General features: G+C 39.0%; 1 protein-coding gene across 2 annotated transcripts; it reads right to left on the bottom strand.

Moving 5' to 3' along the window:
- Positions 1 to 156: 156 nt before the first annotated feature.
- On the bottom strand, positions 157 to 22,486 carry LOC128991816 (E3 ubiquitin-protein ligase MARCHF2-like). 2 transcript variants are annotated; one of them, XM_054415013.1, is made up of 2 exons: positions 20,815 to 22,486; positions 157 to 878 (listed from the first exon to the last, which is right to left on the bottom strand). In XM_054415013.1, the coding sequence occupies exons 1-2, from the start codon at positions 20,921 to 20,923 to the stop codon at positions 196 to 198; spliced, it is 792 nt and encodes a 263-aa protein (XP_054270988.1). In that variant the 5' UTR covers positions 20,924 to 22,486; the 3' UTR covers positions 157 to 195. The 2 variants fall into 2 exon arrangements, with proteins under 2 accessions (XP_054270988.1, XP_054270989.1); XM_054415014.1 differs by having other exon boundaries at positions 157 to 894; positions 20,815 to 20,894.
- Positions 22,487 to 22,499: the final 13 nt, after the last annotated feature.

Here is a 22,499-nt window from a genome sequence, read left to right as displayed (position 1 = left end):
GATTTTAAATAGTAATTTTCTAAACAGATTAGTCTACATTCAACTTTTAAGTTTCCTAAACCTTTAGTTATAATCCATCTGCATGATAACATTCTAATCATGCACTTGGTCAATGTAATATCAACTTATTATCAGAGTACAACAAAAACGATTCACTTCCTCTCATTACTTTATTTGCTTGTACACAATTTCAGATTACGTTTCTATAACATTGTTTATTCCAACAATACCTGAACAGTTATTTTCCAATAACAGTTCTATGACTGACTCAGAATTATTATTTACCTTTCCAGTTGCGTTTTCACAGACATTACTCTCATTATTTTTTTCTCCTCGACAAACTTGAATTACACCGCAGATTTCCACATTTTTCTCAGCCTTATCATTTTTTCCGACCAGTTTGTCGGCTGCATCATTAGATTCTAGCATAGAAGTTGTAGATATTTCATCCACTATAAGTCTCACATTGCAGCACCGTTTCCACCATCGGTACCAAGGACCCACATGGTCTCTCGCCATTGAATACATTGTCGCAAGGTACCCGGAAATCAATATCAACAGGAAGAAATTCATAATTCCTTCACTCCAAATTCCTGATATGCCATGATTGTAACCTTCTTCCTTAAAGTGGTTAAGACCGAGTATACAGACGAAAGCTAAGGCCAAGGCCAACGACGTCAATATCAATCCGATGGCGAGATCACACAAAATAAACGCCAGGTTAGTCGGTTGTCTCAGCCACACTCGGACGGATTGCCAGCAAGAATATCTACGACTCATCTCCACGTTAAATTTGTGAGAGCAGAGTTCACAAGTGTCTCGGGAAGCGTAGTTGAGCCACCGTTCCAAACAGCGGAAATGAACGTAAGCCATTGAGCCTGTGGATGTAAATATCTGTAAATGAAACTATTCATACGATGAAACAACACTTATTTGTTAGTTCACAGAATGAGATTGGGGCCCAAATTAAACTTAAGTATTTAAAAATAGCTAATCAATTGCCAAGTGTCATTTTCAAATCCCCTTAAAAGTATTTTACCCCTAATCACATGTTATTACAAACCTCGATAAGAAGTCAACCTTGATAACAAGTCTTATTTTACATTCCCCATGAGAGTCTTGTTATCAAGGTTCTACTGTATTTATAAATGAATAGAACAAAATTCAGTTAAGTTCCTGATTTTTGTTACGGTATAGACGATTCCTTCCACACTTTGAACCCAGTGGATACTTGAGGGTTCTTAAAGCAAATTGTTTGCTAAGCCCAAAGCTGTATCTTACGTGCTAGGCCTATAATTGTTATTGATTATCTTTGAGTAGTAGTCATTTTGTACGTTCTAGGACAGAGGAGGGAGGAGTGTAGACCACGTGGGTTGAGGTAGGTAACCTCACTTTGCCTAACCTAACCTAACCTTACAGGCAGAGACTGATCCTCTGATTTGGACGACTTTACAGAAACGACAACAGCTTTTGAATCTCATTTTATATAGGACCACCAATAGGTTCTCAACTGCACAAAAATGGCGCCGATTGCATCATTCGGTGCTCATGTTTTCACTAGAGGATTTGTATGAAGATGCAGTATTTCGATCTCAATGTATACTGACACGCCATTTGAAACTCACGTTCTAGGACAGAGGAGGGAGGAGTGTAGACCACGTGGGTTGAGGTAGGTCGGGAAGGGAGGTGTGTCCATGACGTCACATGTAAACAGAGGATGATCTTACAGACAGAGACTGATCCTCTGATTTGGATGACAATTTTTTTTTGTGTAGATATAAAGAACGTTAAATCAGTTCTCATTTGGTATACTTGTCGTATAATAGGATCTCACGGCTGAGATCGAAAACGACAATAGCTTTTGAATCTCATTTTATATAGGACCACCAATAGGTTCTCAACTGCACAAAAATGGCGTCGATTGCATCATTCGGTGCTCATGTTTTCACTAGAGGATTTGTATGAAGATGTAGTATTTCGATCTCAATGTATACTGACACGCCATTTGAAACTCATTGTTTTCATGTTGATTTTTACGTGTCTTCTGAGTGACTCAGCACGTGGTTCCGACCACGCCAATCCTTCGGAGGCGAAAAAATATTTTTTTGTGTTTTTCAGTTATTTTGCGTATTTTATTTCTGTTATATTAGTTTATTGTTGTAAACTCGATCTGACCATGGCTTTTGGGTATCAAAGCAAGTTTTTCATTGACACCGTTGTTGTAGTTTCTAATCATGACGTCTGTCAAAACGTTGTTGTACCTGCATGGGAGATACAATTTTCTTAGATTGCCACAAGGGTCTTCTTCGACAGTAGCAGTTACCGAGGGACCGTATCTCGTCACGACTCGCTGCAACTCCACTATTCTGTAGGGATGCTCATGTCGCAGCTCTTCGATTTTAGTGTATTTGGGTGCTTGGCACGCGTTAAGTAAATCTACCAATTGTGCCATGTCTCTCACTTATATAAATGTGCAGTTACATCACCTTGATTATGTTCCTTGATATGTCGTAGGAAAACGCGTTTTCAGAGACTACGATGACATATGCGGTAGTGCCTGAATCGGCCGATGGTGATGCGATTGCGTTTGTGAAATCGAATTCTATTTGAATGTCACTTCTAGAACGGTCTGTATTCATCGGATGAAGATGTGTGTCGACAACACACAGTGGGTAGTGTGAAATAAACTCGCTTGGGTCAATGATCATTGAGCTGTCATCGAAATTCACCTTACGATATCTCATGAATTGCTCGTAAATCACTCTCCAACGTCCCTCGAGGATTGCAGCGTTTTGTAGTTCTTGAGGGTAACGTTGACCATTTATTTTAACTGCAAAGTGTTTTATATTTTCGCTGTCAAATTGCGCCGGGTTCTTTTTCTGATCATTCGTGCGGTTAGTTTGAAAGCACATGATTACGAATCTAGGGTTGTATACGTTTCTATAAACGTTTGTAATGTCGAATGTGTACGTAGATCCGAACACACCCTTTTTGTCAATACATTGCCACTGATAATAGTTGTAGACCAACTCGTCTTTTTCACTAAGTTTTGTTAGACCATCGATTAGTTGGATTTTGCTAGTTGACGTATATTCCACTATGGGAACTCTGAGAACGAAGGAAGTGATTTTCACTTTGCCATCCTCAGGTTCGGTAGCTGCGGTACCGGTTCCTTTCCAATGGTATAGAGCGTCGTTATCTTCAGCTCTTGTGAATACAATCTCGAATCCGCCTTTGTACATGGGGTATCGCATGTGGTCAAAGAACCCTAACCCGAGATGCGCTAAGGTTCCAATCGCTTCGAACTTGCCACCACCAAGCGAGTATCTTGATGCGAACCCACAGTTTTGCAAAGCGGGTTTCATCGATTGAGGATAGTTTAGAATACTTTTGATAGTGCTTGTAATTCCCGGATGATCGACCACATCGATTGTTGTGTTGTGTTTTTTCAGTTCGATTCTTGTAAATAGGTATGGTATGAAATTGTCAATAAGGGCTATAGTGGCAGTCGCATCATATGCTTTACCATCGGATTTTTTTACTACCTCACCGCAGATGTGATATTGAATTGCCGAGTCGTAAAACGTGTCTCCGTGATCGAGTTTGAAGATTGTGTAATTGTTTGGTGTGTTGAAATTCAACTCGGATATCGGCATAACAGCTCGGTACTCGCTTTTAACCACTCCGGTGGAGAAACGTTCGTACAGTGCTTCCATTGTCTACAATGACTTAATAACACAGAAGAACAAAAAAAATATAAGCTAATTATTTTTATTTATTTTTTTAACTACATGTTATATATAGACTTACTCATCGAACTCCTCTTCCATGTAAGCTTTGTGATCATCCAAAAACTGTTGTGAAACGATCTGGAATTTTTTAATGTATTCCCAATCGACTTTGTTTGCGTAGTCGTGTATGAACGACTCGGAAAGTATTTGGTGCTTGCTGACAGCAAACCACGCATGCTCAAAGTTTGGTGCCATCTCACGAAGGAAGCTCTCACTGAATTTTTGCCTCTTCAGAATAGGACCCCAGTCAACACGATGAAAGTAAATACGTAGCATATCGATGGAGAAATCATAGTGAACTGACAACAGGTCCCAGTTGAGGTACCTATCGAACTTCATAACGAGCTCGTCGGTGAGTACACCGTTCGGTGCCTTCGGTTCGCGGGACAAGATTCGCCAAGCGTTGTCCATGCTGTTCACTTATATATACCCATTTTTTCTACAGGGATATGAACACGCGGATGTACCTAAACCCATCCCTAGTTTACGTTTCAACCACATCGCACCTGTGGTCGCGAGGGCTACGCTCCTCTCGTTAAGGTCCGCGTCGCTAGACGTCACTCTATCCCACGCCGCTTTCTGTAACGCTTTATCTGCGACCCATCTGTCTTCGGGCTTCCGGTGGTCTCTGTACCATATGTCGTGCTGTTTACACGCATCGTCTAAAGGATTCACACCCTTGTCACCACGACCTAATCGTTCAGCGAGCTTCGTGCCTGGACCGCAGAAGTTGTACGTATCGAATTTCCAGTTACGCGGGGCGTGTAGTTCTACAGGTAATTTGTTGATGATGTCGTTCAACAATCCCGAGCCTTCTATCGCGCGTTCAGGCAAGGCTGACAAACATCGTACTACGTATTTGACCCCGTTCGGTTGGTCAATCAGTTCTTGCATACGGTCGGATATGAATTTAACAACAGATAGTTTTTCGTTGTGAAAATTGTTGTTGCCTGCAACCTCCTCTGCGTAAATAAAATTCAGACGGTTGATGAGCTCGTTGAGGTCTTTGATGTAGCGATATTCAACCGGACCGTCATGGTAGCGTTTTAAACCGGATCCCGTCAATAGATCCCTCTCCATATCTTGTTCAATCGGATCGGTCGGTTTGATAACTTCGTCCCAAATAGGTTTTATCATTTTCCGCCATTTTTGTCCTGAACTAGATTTTGGACGTCGTGTAGTAGGATCATTTTTCTGGAAGATAGAGTTTGTCATCAAAAGCATATCTTTATATGTCTGCCAATCGTTTGATGTGTATTCATTAGACTGCACAAACCCTTTCTTCGTTAAAAGTTTCCAAAGTCCTTCAGTACCTTTAAATCGTTTGTTGTTTACAATAATATCATCATAATCAAACCCAATCGGTTCAGAACCGATTTTTAGTTGCTCATCTATCTCATCGAAATAAATGCCGAATTGAGAGTCACTAGCTCGTGGTAGATATTTAGCTCCGACCACTCCGAGATTAACGACCTTGGTATCCATCAACTGTTTTATTGATTGATCCGCAACTACTTCCATTTTTTCATCTTCATCATCATCGTATTGAGTGGAACCGATATAACCAACTCGGTCTGGTGTACTAGAGACTGATGGTCTAAAGTTGCGTTTCATTAGCTGGTTGTATTTTTGTTTTTTCAGCATTTCTTTTGTTTTTTTCTCCAGTACCTCATCCTTTTCTTTTTTCTCTTTAATCGCTTTGGTGATAGCCTCGTACTTTTTCTCCCTTACACGTTGTTCCTCCATTTCCCTAACATGTATTTCTCCGAACTGGTTTTGCAGAGTGGTTTGCAGTTGCTCCAGTTGTCTAGCTTTTTCAACTGTCAGAGGTTCATCTCGCGTTTTACTTGTTACTCGTGTTGGGGGTTTTGTGATGTCTTGTATTGCATGTGTATTGGGATGGGAGTTTGTAATCTCCTCTAGTTTCTTAGCTCGTTCTTTCTTTTCCTCCTGTTCCGCTGTCCGAAATTTTTTGACGAGATTCTTTTCTAGAATCTCAAGTCGCTTAGCTTCTTTTGCATCCATTGTGCACTTAGTAACACATAAACACAACGTAAGATTCACATCGTTATTCCAACATGTACATGTGATACGTTTATTGATTGTAGAAACGCTCTTTACATAAATATGACGTTTATTTAGTGTAGAAACGCTTTCGATAAAAATATAACGTTTATTTAACGCAGAAACGCTCTTTAATTTGAAATATCGTTTTTTAGCATAAACACTATCATTTAGTGTAAATACGCTCTTACGTATAAAATATCGTTAATGTAACAAAATACACGTATTTGATGCAAAAATGTTTTTATTAGGGATATAGCGTTTCCTTAAACATACATCTATATTTACCTAGATGCGTTTTTTTAGTAGTGTCTATTGACATAAAACCGTGAGGTTCCGCCCAACACTTTTTACACATGCCTACAAACTCTTGGTATATCATATCGGATCCAACGAAGTCGTTGTATATCTTTTGTGTATAGTGTTTGTTCTGTGTGAATATACACAAAAGATTAACGTTATTCCTTATTACTTGCATGTCTACCCGCCCGTAGCTCTGACTCAAATAAATGCAAGATACCTGTTTATGACGCCCTCGTATGAAATAGTCTTTTATTTTTGTTTGTTCTTCTAAAAGACAATCGTCAAACACCACCAAAGAGTTGGACTTACATTCGTCTAGAGGTATCAAGTCACTACAGTTTGAGTAAAAGTATGCAATAGTTGTGCCGAGTGCGTGCTCTACTTTTTCATAGTGTTTACGTAGCTGTGTGTATGCTGGCTGATCAATGGATCGGCTGAACACATAAAGGTTTTTGAACTTTACACCCTTTACGTTATAGATAAAATTGAGCAATAGGATTGTTTTTCCACACCCTGATGAACCGACTATAAGGCATCTTAATGGGTGTGGTAATAGATTATTTATGGATCCTTCTTCGATGCAGTACACATTGATATCCATTTTAGGACTTATATAAATCTAAAACTATTACACATTCAACGTTTTCGTTTTGAAGCAAGCGATTGTTTTGATCTCGGAGAGTGATGTCGATTCGGTTGATCGTTTGTAAGCCATTCCTCAGAGGAACGTACAACTTCTCCGTTGGCACTTCATATATCTTGTAGCCATGTGCTACATTCAGGAAGAACGTGTACAACAGTTCTGCTTCCACATGTTTGTGTCTGTTCTCATCGTGGTTGATGTAACTGTGCTCTACGATGTTGCAGTGTACCTCTATGGCGTCTACAGCCCTGAAATTGGGTGCGTTTGGCGCAACCAGAAGCGTATTGGCAACGTAAAACGATTCCTGCTCGGTTAATGGTTTCTCTCCAGGACTTGAGAATCCGAGGAATGAAGCCGCCTTTTCGTCGAGATAAAATTTCAATGGACTTGTTATTGCGATACGATTGTTTTCTCTTTTGATTGAAAATTGGTTGGTAGGTACGTTAAGTTTCAGTGCAGTAATATATTCGTTGATTTTTTCATTTAGTTTTTCAATAGTCCAATATCCCCTTGAGATCGTAAATGGCGTCGAGATCAGATAAATATCGCTGTCCCAAAAATATATGTTACCCGGTTCTAACACGTTGTTTATGTAGTTCTCCGACATAAAGCTAACTAGAGCTAGTCGGCACTTGCTACCATCACTGAGGCGGATAGGGTGCTCTGGATGGAATGTCATTTGGCATCCTTTGCCCCGGATTTTCACTAGCGGCATCTTTGTCACTTATATCATAACCATTTTGTACTCTCTTTAAATTTATAATGTCATCGTGTATATTAACCAATATCGTGTTAAGGTTTGTCTGGTATGTAACCAGTTTTTCATTTAACTCGTTTAGTTCTTTCTTTACGATCACGTCATAAAGATCTTTTGATCTGCTGACTTTTCCTATTCTTCGATGTCCGTTTAAATTTACCACCTCAGGGTTCGAAACATCGAATGTTTTTGTTAGTCTATCCACCGTTGATTTGACAGTATCCAATTGATATTTGTTTACAACATCATGTTTATCAATTGCATTGGAGACGCTAACCAAACGTTTGCTTTTAAAACCAATGAAATTATCCTTGATGTTCATCGTAGATTCTATTTTACCAAGTCTATTGTTTAATGCTACATGGCTCGAATCGTCGTTAGGTGTTCTCATCATTTTCTTCATTTCCGAAAGACCTGATTTGACAAGATCCCTAATTTCAGACTTTGTTTGTGATTCGATTTGTTGACGAATTGAGCTTTGGTAGTCCACCTCGTCCCCGAATCTATTGAACATGAATCTTCCGCTGCCACCACCAACTCCATACGTAGGCTATTTATCATCCCGTATAGCTCTTATGATATCATCCCAAGGCTCATCACTAGAGTTTCGTCGTAAAACCTCCAAACACAAATGACCACAGATAGGTGGATCATTATACTCTTGAACAGCAATGTCATTATAGAAGAGATCGTTTGAACCTAAATAGTCTATTAGTTCTAGTGGTGGGGGTGCGTTTCCAAACGAATCGAAATAGAACTTTTTGTTTTTGTCTTTAACATAACAAGTCCAATGGGTTCCAGAAGAATCGATATTACCCAGATTCAAGATTCCACATTCAAACTCCATAGGGGCTTCGGGTAATATCTGTCTCATAAACACTCCTCGAAAGTCACGGATGCCTAATTGGTTAGCATAAAGCTCTATTTCTCCCAGTGACATAGGTTCAAACGACTTTACGGGTTTTTTAAAAGAGAGTCCAGCTTGTTGTTGATGCATCGCTTAAGACCGGCTCCCTTGGGGTCTTTTTCAATTATTGAATCTAGCTCGTTATCGATCAGGTTTTTCAACCACGGCACGAATCGGTTCTTGAGAATCGGTGCCACCTGATGTCGTATCAATGGAGATATGAAACGTTTTCCATATGGCACCTTTGATTCAACCATTTCCAACATCTCTTTCAAAAGACCACCCTCTTTGTTTTTCAAAAGCTGGTCGTAGCTCACAGCCAGACGTAGACCGGTTTTGTTCCGGATAGCTTTTTCAACAGCCTTGTGTTGTGCTTCGTTAAGCAGTATATAATCCGCTCCACGTGAGAGGCTATCATTAGTTAAACCAATTATAGCAGTTCTACGCTTCTTAAACGCGATGCGTAGCTTACGCTTCTGACCGTCGGACAAGTGAATTCTGTGTCTGTGCAGTTCACTCATTTTTAAGTGTTTCCCACTTATATAAGAGCCAATGGAAATCTACTGTATGAAATGCAAAAGGAAAACCACGTCTCAAGACAGTGGGGAGTATGTCAAAACCGTTAACAACAAATGGCGTTTAAATACGACATGCAATATTTGCGGTCAACGTAAAGGCGCCTTCGTCAAAGTTCCAGAACCCAGTATGGCCGCCAAGGAAGTACATAGACCAGTGATCAAGCACTTTCCTCGACGACGTATTGTTACTCTAGGTATAGACAATCTGTGGGCCGCAGATCTGGTTGTCATGAGAAAGTATGCCAGTGAGAATGATGGCTATAATTATATGTTAAATGTGATTGATACCTTTTCAAAATTCGCCTGGTCAGAGCCGTTGATGACCAAACGGGGTGCACAAGTAGCGGAATCGTTTATGCTCATATTGAAGCGAGCAATTGACGTCAATGGTCACACCGCTCCCAGACTGTTACACACCGATAAGGGCAAAGAATTTCTTAACCGTGATTTTAAGTCAGTTTTGCAATCGTACAACATAAAAATGTATCATACTGAAAATGAGGAAAAGAGTGCAATCGTTGAGAGGTTCAATCGTACGTTGAATGAAAAAATGAAAGTCATATTCGAGACTCGAAATTGTTTTCGGTGGTTGGACATAGTTCAAGACCTGTTACATCAGTACAACAATAGTGTCCATCGTACAATTCGTATGAAACCTGCAGAGGTTACTAATGCGGACGTACCTAGTTTGCTTGAGAGGTTCTCCAATATTCCTCACACACCTAGAAAAATAAAATTTCAACTAGAAGACAGAGTGAGGATTGTGGCAAAAAAAGATACGTTTGCCGATAAATACAGTCGCAATTGGACTAGAGAGATATTTACCATATCCAAAGTGCAAGACACCTTTCCAATAACCTATAGAATCAAAGATAAAAGTGGTGAAGAAATAATTGGATCTTTTTATGAGAAAGAGCTACAAAAAACCTTGTGCACACCAGGGTAATAAATAACAACAGTGTAAAACACGAAAAAAATATATTTTACAGGAATAGTTTTTTTACATTTTTATGTACATTCAGTAGGAATTCTTCTATGGCCCCAGGGTAGCGTCCTTATTCCGTCTCGAAGAACACACCGTTTGTCGTCCTTTGGCGAAAGTGATTTCTTGAATTGTGTCGTACTATAAACATCGTGCAGGTGGCTTCGGATGCTGTTGATTTGTCTGTACACATCTTCGAGAGTCTTCAAACATCTGCGATAGTCATCTATTGTGATTTCATTTTCCACCACTGATTTCTTGATTCCTTTAGCCTTTTTAGATGTTTTTATACAATTCAAACCTTCCTCTACGTCAGTGGCATACATTTTTGACTTCAGACCAACGTATTCAACCATGATCAGACCTTCCAGCTCATCTTTCATTTTTCCGAGAACCTTTTTGTTTACTCGAGGCATACCAAAAGGGTTGGAGCTTTGATATGCACTCGTGTCGAACTCGTCAATCATTTCTTTCATGTCCATGTACCAGTCTTCTGTATATATGATGTAAATCAGTGAGTCGGTATCAGTATAGGCGAGTATGATCCGATCACCATATCTGCTCTTCATCACTTGATAGTGGAAACGGTATATAAGGGTTTTCGACACATCTAGAATAGCCGCCCCCACGTAAATCGGTTTGTTGAAAAGAAGTGATGTTTTGGTCATGTGCACAGCTGCAAGATGGTCCGTAAATATTTTCCTACTCTTGAATGTAGGTTTGGCAATGAATTTATCCGCCTGTCGTTCGTCGGTTACCAGACGAACATCCACTCTATTCCGAAGGTTTTCCATAGTTTTCCCAAATACCGCGTTATTCATAAGCTTGTAGAAGTCAATTTCGAATTTATTCTTTGCCTTGGTCCTCATGTTAGTGTTTAAATCGATGTATGGTTTCATCCACGGTTTTTGAGAAAACTCAAGAACCCGATGTATATTTTTTAGTTTCATTCCGAGGTTGAGATACTGTTTTAAATTTCTGTAGTGTACAACGTATCTAGATCGGTCGTACAAAGTGGTGACTAGTTTGGGTATTTTTGACCCAGGTGGAATCATGTTGTGAGGTGCCAGTGGAAAGTCTGCATGGTGGTCATGAATTTCTTCAGGATACTCGAGGTCAACTTCGAGAATGTAGCCGGTGGCCGCGTCATCACTGATGTCTAAAACATTTATTTCAGTATCTTTTCGCCATCTAAAGTCACCGAATGGCATTGCCTGCGACATAGCCCAAGCATATAGGTTATTCGCATCTAAGTACACCAGGTAGCTAGGTTCTTTGTTCTCATCGAAGCCTTGACTCATGTACTTGTTGTTGGCTCGAGCTTGTCTCAAGCAACACTGCGAAACACCTCCACGAATTCCTTTTTCAACCATTAGAATCATATCGAGGTCGGTTAGTAACTGGAGCTCTACATCAGTGAGTTTCAGCATCGCCGACCAGGCTAATCCGGGAGCTGTGAAGTACCACGCTGGATCGAGACTATATGTTTGAAGGCAAACGTCTCTGAAGTTGTCCATAACATCTGCCAACTGGAGGACGTCAATCTTGTTGTAAAACAATGTGTACTCTCTCATATCTTTGATGTTGAACTCATTCCAAACCTTTTGAGCATGCTCATAATCTGATTCTGATACATCACACTTATTTAATTTGTTTTTGAAATCATGAAGTTCCGGCAGAGTTGTCATATCATATTTTGTTATGTTATCCATAAAGTCATAGGGATAAACTCCTTTTCTTGTTACCAACTCTATCTGTGATGATCTGACAAATCTCTTTGTATGCTCCAACTGATCTGTAGTTAAATTGTTAATCAATTGGTCTAAACTTGCACTTAAAAACTTAAAAGAGTCCAAGAATCTCAGTTCCAACCCTCCCCTAACTTGAACGGTGAATGATATATATCGCTCATCATTTTGGGGAATCACTTTGAGTTTCTCACCTTGTCGTCCTATTTCTTTGATGAACTGATGTATGTCATAGCCAGAAAGGTTGTGCAAGAAAACAGGAATAAATTTGGGCTTAGTAAACAATAAGTTACATTTGGAATGGGCAGGGCCTCGATACAAACCGGTGAGGTGGTCGTGATCCCTCACTTTGTCGGTTTCATTGAGAGGTTCCTGGCAGATGTGACAGGTTACCGCTTCTTTATGTCTACGTATCTCTTCTTCCTCCAGTGGTTTCATTGGGATGATCTTTTCGTAGATTTGTTTTATCTCTACGGCCTCCTTTTTCAACGCCTCGACAAACTTTCGTCCAGCATCTTCCCCGAAATATGTCGTTGGAGGCTTTTCACTGCCAGAGATATAGTAACAGAAACTTATAGCTTCGTGTTTCTGATAGCTGTATGTGTACGATCTCTTAGCACCGTTTTCATCAACTCCCGATGGTTCACAAGTAGAAATCGGGAGGAGCATGCTCTCCAGATCGGCATAAATGACATAAGGAACTTTCATTGATTTATTATGTTCTGTAAATCTTATTTTGTCATTTTTTCCAGCGGTAGGGAGCTTTATTTTTACGGCAACATGTCTAGAGCAGTCCTCCATATGTGTCTTCAAATTGTCTTCGTTATGAAAGTGTTGAAGACAACGTCTGCATATATAGCATTTTCTATTATGTTTTGTAGCTTGACTGTGAACTAAACGAGATAGGTTTTTGATTAGACAGTAGTGTGAGTTCGTTCCATCTTTAACCAACAACAGGTCTACATGCACGGGCTTTTCTTCATCTGTTACACACAAGGGAAAAACATCACTATTTTCTTCAAGACCGTATACATTGATCGATAATCCTGCACGCTTTTCGAATTTTTTTACATCAGTCAGTTTGACTGGAAAATCTATCCCATCAAATAACTCGAGAAATCCATCAACATAAGCAGTGTAGCTTTCGATCCGCTCCGGGTGTACCTTTGAAGGGTGGAGTGCTGCTAGACAACACCACATGAAACAACGCTGATCATTGTTTTTTATGTTTACAACAGCACGTTTCAAGCGAATTTTTTCTGGCAGGGCTATGTAACTAGACCCTTTCAAAGGCTTAAGTCGGTTGATATGTAAAAGAAGACATTCAATCGTTTTCATGTTCCAATTGGAGCCTTTGTGGTTAAAACTTTCCATCTCAGTCAATAGTTTTTGTTTTGCCTCATTTAACAAATCTGATAGATTAGAATCTTCGTAAATGATGATGTTTTTCGTTTTGAATTCGAAATCAGATTCGACTTTTTCCGTAATCCCTTTAGCGAACTTTGCCTTAAGGATAAGTTGGATTTTCAATGAAGTTCCCTCATCACGAACCTTTTCAATTATAAGTTTTTTGGAATCTTCGATAAAAGTTTCAACACTTTTGTAACCATTTACTTTGACATTATTGATCTCAAACGTCTTCATTCGACCTCTGAACGCCGTTTTAGATTGGATGATTTCAAGATTAGGTGGTGGCGGAGGCTTACGTGGGACTTGCACTATGATGGATGGCCGAACTATGATGGATGGCTGAACTATGACGGATGGTCGGTTTAGTTGCTGTTTTTGTATCCACGCCGCTTGGTGAGCTCCACTCCCAGTATGACGGGCCCAGTTTTTCCTAGTAATACTGAGGTGACATATATCACAGAACTTTAATGTTTTTGTATCGGCTCTCCTGACAGGTAGAACCTGCACGACATCCGAAACATCTTCTTCCTGCTCTTGAATGTCCATCATCTCACTAGCACCTTGTAGTTGTTCCGAAATATCCAACTCACTATGTTGGGCTCGACGACGCTTCGGTGATATAGGACGGGTCTCGTTATCACTGTCGTTGTCAGTAGGAAACGACCGCTTGGTAGCACTTTGAACAACCGGTGACACATGATGTTCTCCGTCAGAGACCGAGGCAACATCCAAGCGGTGTTCTTCCCTAGCACCTTGTTGTTCCTCAATATCGTCTTTATAACGTTGGAACCAACGACGCTTCGGTGGTGTAGGAAGGCTGTCGTCATCACTCTCGTTGTCACTAGGAAACGATCGCTTCGTAGCACTGACACTAGCCATCACCGCAAATCCTCGTCACACTTATAAATGGTTGAAAACTTACTTTTCACGCACTACACAATTTCAAAGACTCGAAAAATAGCACCTCTCACAACCACCTCTCAGAGAAGACTGACGCAAGACCGCGCGGGCTGTTGCACAATCGTCGAAACACATGACCATATATGGTAATGTTCTCGAACGTTCCAAGATGATCACGTGACATATCACGTGGCATTTCCTTTTATGGTAATGTTTCTAGAACATTCCATGATCACATGATCCCAAGACAAGTGACGTCACTAAACACGGAACGACTCAACTCAGAAGACACGTAAAAATCAACATGAAAACAATGAGTTTCAAATGGCGTGTCAGTATACATTGAGATCGAAATACTACATCTTCATACAAATCCTCTAGTGAAAACATGAGCACCGAATGATGCAATCGACGCCATTTTTGTGCAGTTGAGAACCTATTGGTGGTCCTATATAAAATGAGATTCAAAAGCTGTTGTCGTTTTCGATCTCAACCGTGAGATCCTATTATACGACAAGTATACCAAATGAGAACTGATTTCCCATGTAGCACAGATGGTTGGGCCAACGTTGGTAAATTGTGGAGCCACACAGTTGGCCAACGGTAGAAATGTCACCTCTTTAAACTGTTTTCCAGCCAACCATTGTCCAACCGTTTTATTTCACACAAAATAATAAAGATTTAGTACGAAAAGCATAATTATTAGTTGAGTAAATTGATTAAATAGTTCATAAAAACAAATTTTGAAAAAAAAACTAGAACAAAATTTTTTTGGCCCAGACGGGTCTCGAACCCGGGTCCTTCGACTTATGAGCCTCTTACTTTACCACTGAGCTATCTGTGATTGCTGATCTAGAGAGTTTTCAAGTGGTGAAAGAGTAGCCGACAGTTGCAATGGTCGCAATACTTCAAACATTTTTGATACTACACAGTATAATATGATTCTGTTAATCTGTTAAGGCATCATAAGTAGTTTTTTTTTTTTGGAGTTAGAGAGGATACTGGTATTTGAATGATTAATTAATTACCGTTAGATTGTTAATGCTATTATAATTGCCTGTTATATGATTAATTACTCTTTCCCCTTAAATTGTTGCAAATAAGTAAAAGAATATTAATTTTAAAAATATTTGCATTATTAAAATTATTAAAATTCATTGTTGTAGCGCCGGAACTGTAATATATAAAATATCTGGTTTTACAATACCTTTATCAGTTCCAAAAACTTTTGGAAACTTTTGGAACTGATAAAGGTATTGTAAAACCAGATATTTTATTATAATTATGTTGTGAAAGCTAGACTCAGAGAATGAAAGTCGTGTAAACTCAACTATGGACCATTGTTGGTCCAACAAAAGTATCTTTTGTTGGTCCAACGGAGTGAAAAACGGTTGGACAACGGTTGGCTTGATGTATGATACCCAGCAATGCATATTAATGTATTTCATTAACAATGAACCAATGTTGGTCCACAGTTGTAAATATTGGTTGGCCCAACTACGAGATATACAGTTGGACAACGGTTGGTTGGTTGTGGAAGCTCCAACCAACCATCGACCAACTGTCCCACAGTTGGCCAACGTTGGCCCAACCATCTGTGCTACATGGGTTAACGTTGCAATCGGCGTCATTTTTGTGCAGTTGAGAACCTATTGGTGGTCCTATATAAAATGAGATTCAAAAGCTATTGTCGTTTTCGATCTCAGCCGTGAGATCCTATTATACGACAAGTATACCAAATGAGAACTGATTTAACGTTCTTTATATCTACACAAAAAAAAATTGTCATCCAAATCAGAGGATCAGTCTCTGTCTGTAAGATCATCCTCTGTTTACATGTGACGTCATGGACACACCTCCCTTCCCGACCTACCTCAACCCACGTGGTCTACACTCCTCCCTCCTCTGTCCTAGAACGTGAGTTTCAAATGGCGTGTCAGTATACATTGAGATCGAAATACTGCATCTTCATACAAATCCTCTAGTGAAAACATGAGCACCGAATGATGCAATCGGCGCCATTTTTGTGCAGTTGAGAACCTATTGGTGGTCCTATATAAAATGAGATTCAAAAGCTGTTGTCGTTTCTGTAAAGTCGTCCAAATCAGAGGATCAGTCTCTGCCTGTAAGGTTAGGTTAGGTTAGGCAAAGTGAGGTTACCTACCTCAACCCACGTGGTCTACACTCCTCCCTCCTCTGTCCTAGAACGTACAAAATGACTACTACTTCTTTGGAACCGGAACCAAAGAAGCGTACCGGTTGTTGGTACGCGACAGACCAACGACAAGACAGTTCCAGTTCTTTTAGCACACCTCTACATAGAGGGGGAACAGTGGCTTGCGCCACAGATTTTTTGGGGGTTTTATTTTACAAATTGCCATTGATGATTTATAACAAGTATTGAAGCAGCTCTAAAAGCTCTAATTTGTACTTTCTCCCCCTATACCATAGTATATGGAGAAAGTATTGTTTTTTTTTTATTAAATTCATGTGACTGCGGGGGGATAACAATATTACCGAGATCACAGGAGGCGATGGTGTTGTCTTCATTACTACGAGGAAATTTTCAAGGTATTACTGCGATGACGGAATACGATGATTAGTCTGTGTCAAGATACTATCGAGATCGTAGGACATTAACAAAACCGATAACATATTGAGCCCTTCTTACAGACGTTTTTGTTTTGCTGGTTTCATGCAAAACCGGATTGTTTTGGATACATGGAATGCAACATTGTTGTATTCAATTAGAAGAGCCATAATCGTATTTTGCGGCGTGAAACGTCCGAATACTATGGTTCTTAACGCTTTTCAATGAATACTTTTAGTCAGATATAAAATCAAAAATACTTTTATTTACAAAGCTGTTTTGATTTAAAACTAAATGAATCAAAACAAAAAAAGTAAGTATAAAAAATTAAGTGGATCTGACTTCAAGAAAAGCGTTATAAGCATTATATATCCATTACAGATCCTACTTTGAAGAATAACATACAATTTTGCTTCTTTATTTTTCAAGTCTTGCCTCAGCACTTTCAATATAGGAATTAAATATAGTTAAAAATTAATATAGGAGTACAAGCTTGTCAATGAAGCTATCTTCAAAATCTGAGAGATCGATCGTCAGCTTCTCTTAGCCTACATCAGTATGTACTACAGATGTCATACGCGCTGCAGCTGCGTAGTAATGAACAATACCAGGGGGAGGTAGGTCTGCAATACGCGTATGCAGAACATCTACACAGAAACCACACGGGGCAGCGTTCAATAAATTATCACCTTTGACTTTAATGTGTTTGAAATCATTTTTTACTTAATCAAAGTATTAAAAATATAATTTTTGCAGTTCTCAAAACTAATTGCCCAACATTTTTTTTTTTTGAGCGGAGCGAGCGAAGCTCTTATACGTCGACTCTTATGCATTTCGTAATACGCAAACTCCTCATAGACGGCTGAATCAATCGTTTTCAAATTTTACATGGTGGTAAAGACCATATCAGTGAGTGCCAACATCTATATGGCGTTAAAAAAGTCTCTCAGGACCCACTGGGGCTCAAAGTTTCAATGTAATCCTTATGGAAGCAGTATTTGACACATAAACAAAGACATATGATCAGCTGTTGACTTTTGAATGCAGTAGATAAGGAAATAGCTGATAGCATTATTCCACAGATATTAGAACATAAATGGTATGAATCATAAATATAATCAAATGACGACACTAACTTGAGGTCCGTGACGTAGGAATTGGTGAAGGTAGTAGTAAAGGTGAGCAGTCTGGAGTGTGGAAACTGTTTATGACGATTAGATTAAGGTTTCTGCAATCCTAAAATGCTATTGGAAGGGAGGGAAACAGGTCCGCAACGTAGGAAGTGGTGAAGGAAGTAGTAAAGGCGAGTTGTCCAGAGTGTTTAGTGACGATTAGATTAAGGTATTTGCAATCATAAAATGCTATGGGAAAGGAGGGAAACAGGTCCATGACGTAGGAAGTGGTCGACGGAAGTAGTAAAAGCAAGCAGTCCGGACTGTGGGAACTGTTTGTGGTGATTAGATCGCAGTATCTGCAATCCTAAAATCCTATGGGAAGGGAGGAAAACAGGTCCAAGACGTAGGAAGTGGTGAAGGAAGTAGTCAAGGCGAGTTGTCCGGAGTGTGGAAACTGTTTACGACGATTAGATTAAGGTATCTACAATCCTAAAATGATATGGGAAGGGAGGAAAATAGGTCCGCGACGTAGGAAGTGGTGAAGGAAGGAGTAAATGCGAGCAGTCTGGAGTGTGGAAACTGTTTTCGACGATTAGATTAAGGTATCTACAATCCTAAAATGATATGGGAAGGGAGGAAAACAGGCCCGCGATGTAGGAAGTGGTGAAGGAAGTAGTCAAGGCGAGTTGTCCGGAGTGTGGAAACTGTTTACGACGATTAGATAAAGGTATCTACAATCCTAAAATGATATGGGAAGGGTGGAAAACAGGTCCGCGACGTAGGAAGTGGTGAAGGAAGTAGTAAAGGCGAGCTTTTCGAGGTGTGGGATCTGTTTATGACCATTAGATTAAGGTATTTGCAATCCTATGATGCTATGGGAAGGGAGAAAAACAGGTCCGCGATGTAGGAAGTGGTGATGAAGTAGTCTAGGCGCGCTGTCTGGAGTGTGGGAACTGTTTATGACGATTAGATTAGGGTATCTGTAATCCTAAAATGCTATGGAAAGGGAGGGAAACGGGTCCGTGACGTAGGAAGTAGTGAAGGAAGTAGTAAAAGCAAGCAAGTGTGGAAACTGTTTACGACGATTAGATTAAGGTATCTACAATCCTAAAATGATATGGGAAGGGTGGAAAACAGGTCCGCGACGTAGGAAGTGGTGAAGGAAGTAGTAAAGGCGAGCTTTTCGGGGTGTGGGATCTGTTTATGACCATTAGATTAAGGTATTTGCAATCCTATGATGCTATGGGAAGAAAGGGAAACAGGTCCGCGACGTAGGATGTGGTAAAGGTTTAGTAAAGATGAGTTGTTCGGAGTGTGGAATCTGTTTATGACCAATAGATTAAGGTATTTGCAATCCAATAATGCTAAGGGAAGGGAGGGAAACAGGTCCGTGACGTAGGAAGAAGTGAAGGAAGTAGTAAAAGCAAGCAGTCCGGACTGTGGGAACTATTTGTGGTGATTAGATTAAGGTATCGGCAATCCTAAAATGCTATGAGAAGGGAGGGAAACAGGTCCGTGACGTAGGAAGTAGTAAAAGCAAGCAGTCCAGACTGTGGGAACTGTTTGTGGTGTTTAAATTAAAGTGTCTACAATCTTAAAATGCCATGGGAAGAGAGGGAAACAGGTCCGCGACGTAGGAAAAGGTGAAGGAAGTAGTAAGGTGAGGAGTGTGGAGTGTGGGAACTGGAAACCGTTTGTAGCAGTTAGATTAATGTATCTGCAATGCTGAAATGCTATGAGATGGATGGAAGTATTTTCACGGCATAAGAAATGGTGAAAGAAGTTGTAAAGGCTAGCAGTGCGGAGTGTGGGGAATATTTGTGGCATTTAGATTAACGTATCTAAAATATTAAAATCATATGGAAAGTGATTAAAACAGGTCTACGACGTAGGAAGTGGCTTAGGAAGTAGTAATGTATGAGCATAGTGTGAGAACCGTCTGTGTCACAGTTAGATTTATGTATCTTCAAACCTAAAATGCTATGAGAAGAGAAGGAAACAGGCCCCACGACGGAGGAAGTGGTGAAGGAGTAGTAAAGACTGGCAGTGCACGGTGGGGGAACCGTTTGGGCAGTTAGATAAATGTATCTGTAATACTTAAATGCTATGAGAAAGGAAGGAAATAGGTCTATGACAAAGGAAATGGTGAAGGAAGTAGTAAGGCTAGCAGTGCAGAGTGTGGGAACTATCTTTGGCAATTACATTAATGTATCTGCAATCCTAAAATGCAATGGGAAGAGAGGGAAACAGGTCCACGACGTAGGGGGTGGTGAAGGAAGTAGTAAAGGTGAGCAGTGTTGAGTGTGGGAATGGATTAATGTATCTGCAATACTAAAATGCAATGGGAAGAGACTGTAGACTGTAGGTTAAAATTATTACGATTATGAAGCACGAATCGATACATATTTTCGATGCATGCAATCGTTTACAAGCTGATTTTTACTCCATAGAGGCTAAAAACGTTTTTTACTCCCTAAAGAGTAAAAATGCTACTTTAGACCCGCAACGCATGCATTAAAAACGACTGTTTTTACTGCAGTATGACAAAAACAATATAATATGAACCCTTGATGACTCCGCTCAATTTTGTGGATGCCTTTGCGAACGCCACCTAGTTTTAGATTAAAACCTTTTTGATTATCTATCTTCCGAAATTTTGCCGCTCCCTGCCTTGTCCGCCTATTTGGAAATATGGCCCTGGTGTTTTTTTTGCACTATGTGTTTTTTTTTTGTTAGCGTCTGTGTGTAGACGAGTAGCTTTATATAAAATAGGTAGACAGATTGGGTGAAAATTGTCAGGATGAGTGGAATCCTTGTGTGCACGTCTGATCATGCATCTTGCCTCTTTTTACTCAATCTTTGTTCATGTTCACCAAAAACTTGATTTAAAATATATTTATATTGGTGTTCATATTTATGACGGAATGACATGATAGCTTAATTAAATTGTTAAATACCGAATAATCCATGAATTTCAAAGGCACTATCCTAAAACAAATATATTTAAACAAAGTTGTGAAACTAACCTTTACATAGACATGGTGACAAGATTAGATCTCTTCTTGATTTGCCATGACATATCCTACATTCAACTTTATCTTGTTTTGGCTCACTGTTGAAATTTTCTTTTTGCATTCCAATATACACCAATCACATAAATTATTGGAAAACCCTACACATTCCACATCTACAAATTTTGAATTAGATTTACATAAAAAAAAACTCCCTAAATCATTAATACTATGTAAATAGGGTTATGTTATCATTAAATAAAAAACAAATAAGCTTGCACAGAAATTTATTTCTAACAAACCAATAACAATGTCTTTTACACATGACAAAGTAAAAATTACAGTCAATAACAGTTTTGTGCAAATTTTAACAGCTGCAAGCATGTGTAAAACACTTGGAATTAACAACAACAGTTACGAATGGATTTAGATTATTCAACAACATTATTGGTAACATCCTACTGTGAGTAACATACTTTTCTTTCTTTCGGTTACACTTTTATTAGTAAATCCCTTATCTTTAGTTGGACCATTGCCCATTGGTTTTAGATAATGAAATGGATATCTCACCTAAATAGACCAGGTGAGCTAGAGCCAGCTTCACCTCAGCTCTTTTTCTTAGTGGTTTCTTAGAAGTGAAAGGTGAAAAAGTTCCCCTCTACTTCTACTCATATCAAACAAAACACTTTATTTATGGATAACTTTAATGACACTATTACATAAACCTATATTTCAGATGTTTGTTTCATAAGTCAAAAAATTGTATTGCAATGCAATCAATCAAATTAAGGCACAAATTTTGACTGCTAACGTTTGGTGCTAACCTGAGTATAAAAATAGTTTTTTAATGGACGGAACACTTTCCATAGGCAATAGATGTTTAACGTTTTATTGTGCAAAGTTATGTCTTTACTTGCACAAAGTAATCTGACAATATGTCTTATTGCTAACTAAAAATACAAAGGTAAATAGTATTTTAGGTAGTTCCCAATATAAAATATATAGGATACTGCTGCAAATATTAGTGATAAAAAATTAAAATTTGGAGAACTTACATTATTATGTTCCATTTCAAACAAGTGCACTTTACCAATCTGGTTTTCTACAAGACAATAAAACAAAAAACTACTTTCTACTGATTGTAACTACATTATTGATATGTAAGTCAAATTCCTAATTAACGAAAGAAAAGTATAACAATCTGTAAGAATATCACAAAGTAGCAATGCTGTTTTAGGCTAGTTTCAAGCTATTGCTATTTCTAGTCCTAACCTAACATTGGTGTTATAGTTCACGGTCACATGACAGATTGTATACTCATAAGAGTATACAAGTATCAGTAGGCCTACACTCAAGTAGTGAAATACTTGAGTATAAGTATACAAGGCAAATTCAAGCACTGATAACAATACATCTATGTGGTTTCACTAAAATACTTGGTGCATTTGACAGAACAAAAAAAAAAGAGTGCAGTTTTTTATTTAAATAAAACCAATAAAAAATAATAACATTTAAAGTGTTCTGTAATAAGTATATGAGTTAGATTATTGGGTAGATAAAATAATTTTGTTATTCTGTATGTGTTAATCTAAAACTATTTGAGTTGAAGATAACTTATTAAATTGATTTTATTTGCTTTGTCAATGATTCTTATTACGAAAAAACTATAAACTTAAAATATTACAGTGAAAATACATAAA

This window comes from Macrosteles quadrilineatus, unplaced genomic scaffold (assembly GCF_028750875.1).
Source record: "Macrosteles quadrilineatus isolate MER2022 unplaced genomic scaffold, UCM_ALF_1.0 Scaffold_4__1_contigs__length_99947679, whole genome shotgun sequence".
NCBI lineage: Eukaryota > Metazoa > Arthropoda > Insecta > Hemiptera > Cicadellidae > Macrosteles > Macrosteles quadrilineatus.
This window is presented reverse-complemented; position numbering and strand designations above follow the sequence as displayed.